This window comes from Panicum virgatum, chromosome 2N (genome assembly GCF_016808335.1).
Source record: "Panicum virgatum strain AP13 chromosome 2N, P.virgatum_v5, whole genome shotgun sequence".
NCBI classification, from domain to species: Eukaryota; Viridiplantae; Streptophyta; class Magnoliopsida; order Poales; family Poaceae; genus Panicum; species Panicum virgatum.
Genome location: NC_053146.1, coordinates 14,915,688 through 14,925,703, shown reverse-complemented (window position 1 = coordinate 14,925,703; position 10,016 = coordinate 14,915,688). Strand labels below are relative to the sequence as shown.

The 10,016-nt window shown below is 41.8% G+C and overlaps 1 protein-coding gene across 2 annotated transcripts; it reads right to left on the bottom strand.

Moving 5' to 3' along the window:
• Positions 1 to 230: 230 nt before the first annotated feature.
• On the bottom strand, positions 231 to 6,616 carry LOC120658096 (ABC transporter G family member 1-like). Of its 2 annotated transcripts, none has more exons than XM_039936304.1 (8): positions 6,000 to 6,616; positions 3,947 to 4,026; positions 3,296 to 3,760; positions 3,096 to 3,182; positions 2,827 to 2,958; positions 2,540 to 2,728; positions 2,356 to 2,442; positions 231 to 934 (listed from the first exon to the last, which is right to left on the bottom strand). In XM_039936304.1, the coding sequence occupies exons 1-8, from the start codon at positions 6,439 to 6,441 to the stop codon at positions 296 to 298; spliced, it is 2,121 nt and encodes a 706-aa protein (XP_039792238.1). In that variant the 5' UTR covers positions 6,442 to 6,616; the 3' UTR covers positions 231 to 295. The 2 variants fall into 2 exon arrangements, with proteins under 2 accessions (XP_039792238.1, XP_039792239.1); XM_039936305.1 differs by having other exon boundaries at positions 2,896 to 2,958.
• Positions 6,617 to 10,016: the final 3,400 nt, after the last annotated feature.

Genomic DNA, 10,016 nt, shown 5'->3' with positions numbered 1-10,016 from the left:
CTAGCATGAAGCTACCTTACATGCATGTCGAAGTAATATTGATGAGTACTAGAATTCAGGTATCGCAACCATATGAAGTATGAACTTTTTTATACTCACAAATGATTTTCTCTGAAATGTTATTAGCACTAACATAGTTTGATGTTATTTTGTGCTAATAAGGTAGCTTGTCAGTAAAGTTTTGATTTAACCCACTTTCGTATCACAACATTACACAATGATGGAGCTGATATATCCGAGTTAATTATACTATGTACCTTTTATTTATTGGTAGCATCCTTTATCATATAATACATCACTTGCATTGAGAGTGGCACCTAAATGTTTCACCCTTAAACATGGGCTTTAGGATATCGACAACCTTAATAATCATTACAAAGAGCAGCCTATATGCTACAATCATTCCACATAACACTGCAAAGTCCACCCATTTTGAGTGCCCCATTTCTGTTTCAAATAATACACTGATAACTTGCTCACCAGTTATTGTTTTATCTCCAACTCCTGGGTTATTTTCGAGCACCAAACCCAAGAACTCATTCTTGTAAAATCCTTGGAGTGCATACTTGTGGAAAGAAATGTAGAACATTGGGTATTTCCATACTATATTTGGCAGTTTACTAGGTAGTTGGAAGAATCCACAGTTGAGCAACATGATACCTTGTATTCCCGCACCAGTGATGATGCCCATAAGAAAATCTGGCACGATAGCAGCTACGATCATCATAAGGCCTTCAACAAGCATTGTGCATGAACAAAGCACAAGCGTAAAGTACATGAAATGGTCTACTCGTCTCTTTAGACCAGACAGATAGTAAGCTATTGCGCCAGGTAATACAGCGATGAGTACGAGATATGGTGTGGCTGACAACCAATTGGAGATCACAAATGCTGAAACACCGTAGTGTCCATTTAGCCTCTCTCTCCTGAATATCTGGGTACCACAAATAAGGCCAAAAGTGAGAGGAGCACCTTCAACACCCTATTTAATGATCTCGTACTTCATTGAATTCATGTACTCACCTCATGTAGTCAGAAACAAGAAACTTAAAAAGGCTATTCACAAAACTATATTTATTCTACTGTAGAAGATCTAATAATTTTGTGTTATATAAATTGGATGTTCCATTTGGATATATAAAAACATGTGTCACCCTATATTATCAAAGATTCAAAAATACTAGCTGGAAGATGAGACCCCCAAGATATAGTGAAAGAAAAGGAAAAATTGAGTAATTTCTGTGTTGGTTTTGGGATACTTCATTTTTAATCTTTTCTACTCCATAAAGAAAACTGTTGTGAAAATTAGTCAATGTGGATAGATTCTATGTAAGTGTTACACATATACCTTGTTCTGCAGGCAAATGAGCAATAATTTCAACAATGCTTTTAAGTATTGCATGTATATACTTGGAAGCAGTTAAATTCATTGAAAACTACGTTGGCAAAGGTTATGTTCTTGTTTCATAATTTATAAAAAAATAATCTAGGTAGATATGTGGCAAAAAAGGTGATGAATCTACTTTTAGATGTGATTGATAGGTATTCAACGACTTCATATTCACGAGCAGGTCGATATGTATTTGAAATAAACTTTTATTAATTCTACATACCATTCTTATGGGTCACCATAGTTGATTTAATTTTAAGAGTAAAATACACTATCTTAGCTTAAATTTGGCTCGGGGTGCCATCCAGGTCCTCAAACTTTCAAAAAGCACATTCAAATCCTTAAGCTTGCTAATAGTATCACGTGAGGCCCAAATCACGTTGCTTAAGATAAAATGAAAGTTATATATTTTTTCAAATACAAAATATATACATGCAAAAGAAATATAACAAAATTTACTTGTACAAAACGTTCAACTACAAAAGATCTATATAAAAATTTTGCAGGAAAATAAAACTCATATGACAAAACTTGTAAAAAAATTTAAAATAAATTGAATAAATTTTGGAGGAAATATTGGAAAAAATATTTGGACATAAATTTTGAAACTATAAGAGTTGAGTGGAAATTTGTTTTCCCACATGTAAGTTCCACATCAACATAAATACTTCAGCTTTATAACTTAAAATGGTAATTTAGACTTCACATGAAATAATTAGTAATTTTGTGGATCTGAATGTGCATTTTGGAAGTTTAGGAGCATGGGTGACACTATGAGCTAAATTTAAGGACTGGCGGTGCATTACTCTAATTTCAAATATCATATCATGATCAAGCTGAGTTAATAAGTTTCTATTTGTTGCATCAGCCTTTGATGTTTTCTCATAATCGAACTTAATCTCGTAATCCTTGTTCAAAATTAGAACTATCTAGAAATAGTCAAAAATAAACTTTAATATTAATACCTTCATTTCCTCCACAAAAGAAGGGAATCCTCCGATTGCCATCCAGGTTAGAAGGCCACCGGTGAACATTAGCATTGATGATCTAGACTGAAACAATAGGAGTAATAACATCAATAACTTTTACAATTAATTTAGTTTGTATATACTATGTGACACCAGTAGAAGAATTAATCAATCAACTTACACGAATAGAATCGTATCCATAGCCAAAATTGTAGTATATGGTACCAAGGCATAAACTAATGGAAATATAGATTCCAAGTCGCAACCAGTAGTATCCAACGTCTCGGTACATGTTCACAAACGATCTTCTAGTGAGTACAAGCACCTTGGTAAGGAAAGTGGCTTGCTTTCTTCTGAGCATCACTCCGCCCTGGGTTAGCAGGCCAAACTATATCATATATGATTTAGCAAATAACATGTTCATTGCAAGTAATACAAATACTAGAAGACATGAGTTCAGATACTAACCATTTCATTTATGTCATGCATTTCCTTTTTGGCATTTTCTGAAGTATTGGAGGATTTGTAGGCACTTACCAAAGTTTCTATTGCTTCATCTGCTGCAGATGGCTTGGATACTGTTCTTGTTTCTTCATTTTCCTATATTAACGGATGCTTACATGAACTAAAATGATCTATATATGTATATTAAGCCTGACATAGTAGTAATAATGACCTACTCCCTATATAGAAATGTTTGCATCGGAGTATGTAAACTAATAATTTTTTTTACATACCAATTCAAAGTCTCTGTTGATTGTCCTCAAGAAATAATCTGAAGGATTTGTCATTGGTGGGCAAGGGTAGCCGTTTGATGTGAAGAACTGCAAAAGGAATATATAAAGTAAATCATTAGCAAAGAATTTTTTTAAAAAAACCACAATTAGCGAACATGGTGGAATCCCAGCATCGAAGGAGAAGAAAATCCCCCAATTACCTCAGTGGCGTTGGCTGCCGGGCCAAAGTAGATGGTCTGGCCGGAGGCGAGCAAGCAGAGGCCATGGAAGAGCTCGAACACCTCGCTGCACGGCTGGTGCACCACGGCGACGATGGTCATCCCCTCCCTGGCGGCGAGGCCGGTGATGCGGCTCATCACGTGGTACGAGGCGGCGCTGTCGAGCCCGCTGGTGGGCTCGTCCAGGAAGAGCAGCCACGGGCGCGTGAGGATCTCGAGGCAGATGCTGAGGCGCTTCCTCTGCCCGCCGCTGATGCCCTTGGTCTGGCGCCCGCCGATGCGCGTGTCCAGTGCGCTGGTGAGCCCCATCTCCTGGATCGTGTCGCCGGCGCGGGCGAGCTTCTCGGCGACCGGCATGGTGTCCGGCAGCTGGATCTGCGCCGAGTAGTAGATAGCCTCGCGCACCGTGAGGGTGGCCATCAGCACGTTCTCTTGCGTCACGTACGCCTGGATCAATTATCATGCATTAATGTGGTGCTCAATCAGTCTACATACTCCATTAAACATCAATATAATGCACAAGAATATTACTAAGTTGCTGGAAGCTCCACTGACAGTAAAGCCTGAACTTCATTCAAATGTGTCTTTCATTTCCTTAGTGTTTCTGTTTTGAAATTCAGATCAAAATCTTACCGAGGTTCCGAAGGCGAGTTTCTGTCGCCGGCCGTTGATGAGAATATCTCCTTTACTCCTCAGGTTCGTGTCTAGTCTCCCTGTGAGACAGCAGCAAAGGTTAGTTAAATGTTTTAAGTTGTTCCTAATGCTGTACTGACTACTGATCAATGTCAGTGAGGTTCGAGAATTTTAATCAGACGAGTATTTCCGGCTTGCAAGAAGTTCAGTTATTTCAGAAACTTTTTAAATTGTGATGTTAAATATGTAATTCATCATATATATCCAAACAACATGTAGAAGCAACGAAACAGGCATATTAAGCAGGATAAATTTCGACATGCAATTGATGTCACAAGAAAAAAGAAATTTAAATATATACCGTGAACATTCCACTTTCTCGAATCAAAAATGAAAAAGAGAAACTAATCTGCACCTAAGGTTTGCAGGGTCGAGCTGATACTCCATGAGAGATCTACCTATAGCATGTCAATGGGGGATGGGCATGCATGTAGCTCTCTGTATTTTTTTCGGAGTTAGATCGCTGGCTCACAACAAGCCACAACCAAAAGGGCACTGTTTTTTTTTTGACAAATTCTCTTGGTCTAAAGAAACTTAGGCCGTCATGCTAAAGGAAACTTACAGCAAGAAAAATGCGGCAAATTATATGGATGTAACAAGCTATAAATTTTGTAGGCTAATGCTGGCATGGCAGTGATCTTTTTTGGGCTATTTCCTTGTTAATCCAAAGATAAACATCTCTCCCGTGTGGTCTTGAAAAAAATCTTTTTGGGTTATGCTTTCTATTTACCACAATAATATAATATATTCGTACTGAAAGATACCCTAAAGCAGCGCACTTAGAGCATCTCCGATCCTGCGGATCCTCATTCCCCAATCCAACTACCATACGGGGAGAGTTTGTGTAAAAAATTATGCTTTAGCAGATCCCATTTATCTTTCCCCTTTTCCAATAATTATTGGGACAAACCAATAATCCACCCCAACTCTCCCAAGTTAATTGATGCGCTCCGAATATGGTAGTTGGCTTGCATTGGGATGAGATTATTGGAGAAATGCAAAAGCAACCTCCCAATAATCAATAATCATGAAAGAATTATTGGGACTTCACCACTAGATGGTTATTAGGAAAGATTTATAGGGGAACCGGTGGAGATGCACTTATACAGTGCTATCTCTATTAGAAATTACAAGGGTCATTTCATTTCATTAGCACAAAGTCATTGGCCATTAATTACTCTATTAATGCATATGTACATGGAAACAAAATTGGTGTTATTGGATTCCTATTCAAAAGCACTAACATATGCTTATAACTTTTTTTTACATATATGAAATATTAATTGAGCAATTGTTGGTCAAAATCTTATTCTAACAAAACGAAATAGGCTTGGCAAAAAAACGGAGAAGTACTATTTATATGTTGTTGTACTGCTCACTTCTTCTATTAGTCTTGTACCTTCATCCACCGTAGAAGTGTTTCCTTCATTCACCATGAGAATTTTCTATTATCCATCATTGTGGCGTAACCAAGCTTTTCCATAACTAATTGGTTGATCAACAACGACAGGACGGAGTGCAAAGTCCATAACTAATTTGTCACATATATTTTAGTGGAGTGCCCAGCTTTTCCAACAAAAATCTTTCTAACAATCACAATTTAATGATATTAACTATCATCTAATAAATGTTGAGCTGAACGTCATTGCATAGTTTAATTAATTAAACCAATAATAGGCTCAAAGGAATAAATCGATGTATAAATAGAAATGTCATAGATTCAACTTTGAGACAAAAGAATTGAGCAGTGCAAATACATATAGTTAGTATGTGTGTCAAGCCATTACGATTACTGTGCACGGTGGCCAGTTTTGGGAGCTACAAAGCATTAGCTTTCTCGATGTTATATGGATGTAACAAGCATGGCTGGAGCAGCAGTTACGTGGTGAGTGACCACAACAAAAGGTAGTTTCAAAAGAAATAATCTTTTTCGAATCCAGTTTCAAAAGACAGGCATGGAAGGAGCAGTTACGTACGTGTAAATAAAAATTACCGGCCAAGGTGTCGAGCAGTGTAGTCTTGCCGCAACCAGAGGGGCCCATGATGGCAAGCACCTCGCCGGGGCGCGCGCTGCCGCTGACGCCGTGCAGGATGGTGGCGGTCTTCCCCCTACCGTCCACCGCCGTCACCCACACGTCCTCCCACGTTATGAACACGCCGCCGCCGCCGCCGCGACGGATGTCCTCCCGCTGGTCGTCGTCGTCCTCGGGATGATGAGCAATAATGCCATCAAACCCAGCATGAGTTCCACTGCGGCCACCACCATCCCCGGCCGGTGGTGCCGGCGGCTGTGCCTCCCCCGTAGCCGTAGGGGGCATGGCACGGAACGGGGGCAGCAAGCGGCTGTCGCTGCCGGCGGCGGGCGACGAAGGACCCCACAGCGGCCGCGACGGGCTGGGCGTCGGTGCCCACCGTGGCGGCGGCGAGGTCGCCATGTTTCTAATGCTCGATCAAGCTCAACGTACAATATGTGGCGCTCGTGCAACCTCTACCCAAGCTTCAATTCTTCTCTTCGTTTCTACCTAGCCAATTCAGAGCCTAGGATAGGTTAATTAGAAGACACTGGGGGGATCGGAGGGTCTGCTCTAAGCCAACCTCCGCCCGTATAGCTAGTAGTATAAATAGTACTCCCTCCGTCTCACGATATAAGCATTTCTAGCTATGTTTTTTGATGTCTAAATTTATAGCATCTCTCTAATGTATCTAGACAAAAATTAGTCTAGGTACATAGAAGATGCTTTAAATCTGATAAATAGCTAAGAATGCTTATATTCTGGGATGGAGGTAGTAACATTTTTTGTACATATTAATACAGTAGTACAACCAACCCCTTTTTGAGAGTCAGCAACACGCGTACCCCTTGATGGCTACCGTGCTGGAAAAAGTTTGCTTGAGGTACCATGCTACCCATTTATTCTTTGAAGTGAGCCACACGGTGCCTCCCCCATCCATTCCGCATCTGATGAGTGAGATAACGCATCGTTTGCAAATAAAATACATCCAAAGAAAGTTTGATTTGGACCATGGAGTAAAGATAAAGTTTGCTTTGGTTGGGGTTCATTTCGTAGGATATGTTTAGGGGGTGTTTGGATTCCAAAGGCTTAAAAAATAAGCCATGTCACATTGAATGTTCGGTGCCAACTAGAAGGAATAAATATAAGATAACTATAAAATTAACTGCATATGCCTAGAGCTTATTCACAAGATGAATCAATTAGACCTAATTAATTCATAATTAACATATATTTACATTAGTATCGTATGGGCTAATTATGCTTAATAGATACCGCTAGGTACCTCCTTAATTTAGTTTGTTTAGGTAATTTTAATCCGCCAAGGGTACTATGATCATTTGTCCACCCCAAAACTCCACCCCACCACAAACCGCCCGCGCCTCCTCCGTGCCCCAGCCCCCGTTGCTCTCCCTCACCCTCGCCGTCGCCCTCGCCGTCGCCAACGGGACCACGCCCTCGCAATCGCCCTCGCCAGCCGCCGCCAGAGGACGTCGCCTTCGGTATAGCCTGCCTGTCGGTAGGGCTGCCTCTCGCCGTCGCCCTCGCTCCCTCATTGTCGACACCCCTACACTCGCCAACTGCCGCCAGAGGACGTCGCTCCACTTCGCCGTGGGTATCCTGTCCACGGGGTTGCCCTAGTCGGCGCAGCTGAAACGAACCGGGTTTCTAAATGGAGAATCCGACTCTCTGTATCATCGTGATAGTCCCTGGATTAGTAGCTATCACATACATAACTTATTCCAATTACATATCACAGACATATCTAACGTTAAATCAATACATGAGTTTATTTATTACACAATTCAAAGGATTGTAATACAGATCTAAGAGTACAAGCCTCTTGGGCTAAAAGAAAACAAACAGAAAGCGGAAGGGGTAGCTAGTCTTCTGGGTATTCTTCATCTTCTCAACTCTTCTCCACAGGTAGCTCAGAGTGTAGTTCAGGCCATCCTTAATTCCTTCTTTCGTCATCATTATTGACTCCTTCGCTCGAATCCTGCATCTATCAGGCTATCCCCAAGGATGGGATAGGTTCACGTCACCATCCGTATGCAAGCTTGATGTGGATGCAAATTGTACAAAAATATAGCCAAAGGAAAGTCTAGGTTTTCCTATGCAAGCAGCAAGCAATATATGAGTCATCCATAACTCCTGGACACGGGCCATCTGTTATCTCGGACTCCCGGTCATACCTATCTTCCACTCCAATCACTGGTTCGGTGTGGGAACTCCCTCTCCCCTCACCTCAAATGCTATCCGAGCAAGATAAGTAGACTAGAGGGAGGTATAAATATAGTAAGTGGATCTACTCTAAGAAGTGAAGTCAGATTCAGAGTTGTACATGACCGAGTATGCGGCTATACGTATAGTTTTCACCCTGCAGGGGTTGTACACCTATACCCACTCGCCCCGACGCCAGCCAGGAATGACCCGATTGACTTCGAGGCACCAGTCTAATGAAACTAACGGCTATGGTACCAATATGCTCCTGGTCTGGGGTGCGTCCTCCCGCGAGAGGTCACCTGGGGCTGTGAAGCAATCTAGAATGGGATCTAAACGAATCTTGCTGATCAAGGGCCATAGGACTGCCCTCTCCCTCTAACACTGATACTCTATCCTCTTACAGACTTGGTGCTGCGCATAGCTAGCTCGGACCGGGTCCACCCTCATAATGGATAAGTGGTGTACACGTTTGACATAGTTCTGTTTCCAGGTCCACGATCTCAAGTCCTTAATCTTGCCGGGGCGAGCATCTTCGTCAAAGTGCATCTCCGTCCTCGCGGTCCGCGTTTGACACCCATTACAGGTGTTGCCCTCCAACTCCGTCGAAGTTCCCGAAGGAACGGTCTTCCCGAAGGAAGGTTGTACCCACCACATGTATTCCGCAGGATTGTGCCCAACACACAATCCCCAGCCCCAGATCTGAAGATCGGTTATGGTTCGCTCGCCCCCGCAAAAAAACCCTAATCACTGATTCCTTATATAGGAGAATCTTCACTCACGCTGAGACTTTCATATCACATAATCCCACAAAGATACCAAAGCAAGCATAGTAGCCAAAGCATTTGATTATATATCAAGGTAATCATGGGAATTCAAGGAATACGATAAATAAATAGGCTATGCAAGCTCATCTCATCTCAACATAAAGTAAAGCATAGCATATCTAGCAAGCAATGCCTAATAGGTAATCAAATCATAGATGGGCGTGAATCTGATAGTTCTTCATAGTCTTCCTAAGTCTTTGAGATCTTTTGGTCGTCCAGTACGTCCTCCTGGATCTTCCGGCATTGGGAAAGTCTTCTGGATCCTCCGGTGGTCTGGGACGTCGACCAGCTTCTTCTCGAAAGGACCTAATCATATATACAAATAAACACAGGAACCAAAGTGCAAGAATGCACAAAATTGCTCAAATAAGATCCAAACACCCAACAAAACCTACTCTAACGGGTAGGTCATGATTTTATAAGAATTATGAAACTTGTTTCATATTTCCCAGAGGTCCGGTTAATTTATTATGAATTTTCAAGACTAAATCATTTTCTAGAATTAATAAATGATTATCGGAAAAAGAAAAATAAACAGTTAGCCACGTGGCAGCCTCTGGCCATACCACGTGTCATGCTGACATCAGCATGACGTCATCACAGGGTCAGGTATATGCTGACGTCATCATGGCTGTTGATGACGTCAGTGTTGACTTGATCAATGTTGACCAGATCAACGGGTCAACAGGTCAACAGCCAGGTCAATGGGGTCCACATGTCAGTTTCACCGAGTCACTGACATGCGGAGCCCACGTGCCAGCTCTGGTTAAGAGAAAAAGAGAAATGAAAAGGTTAACGAGGGTTGTTGGGCTCCAAGAAGGATCGGGTAGGCTCGGCTCGGAGTCATGGATCGGCTCGACAGGCCAGCTCAGTCCGCGGCTTAATAGGTTGGGCTAGCTCGACTCATGGCTCTGCCACCGTCAAACCGAGAACTCAACAGATTTGTCA

Bases quoted from the DNA above. Each gene is read 5' to 3' on its own strand.
- LOC120658096 (XM_039936304.1), bottom strand. From the start codon at position 6,441: ATGGCGACCTCGCCGCCGCCACGGTGGGCACCGACGCCCAGCCCGTCG. The intron at 4,027-5,999 runs GTAATTTTTATT...GCTGTCTCACAG, and splicing joins ACTGCTCGACACCTTGGCCG to GGAGACTAGACACGAACCTG. The intron at 3,761-3,946 runs GTAAGATTTTGA...TAATTGATCCAG, and splicing joins AACTCGCCTTCGGAACCTCG to GCGTACGTGACGCAAGAGAA.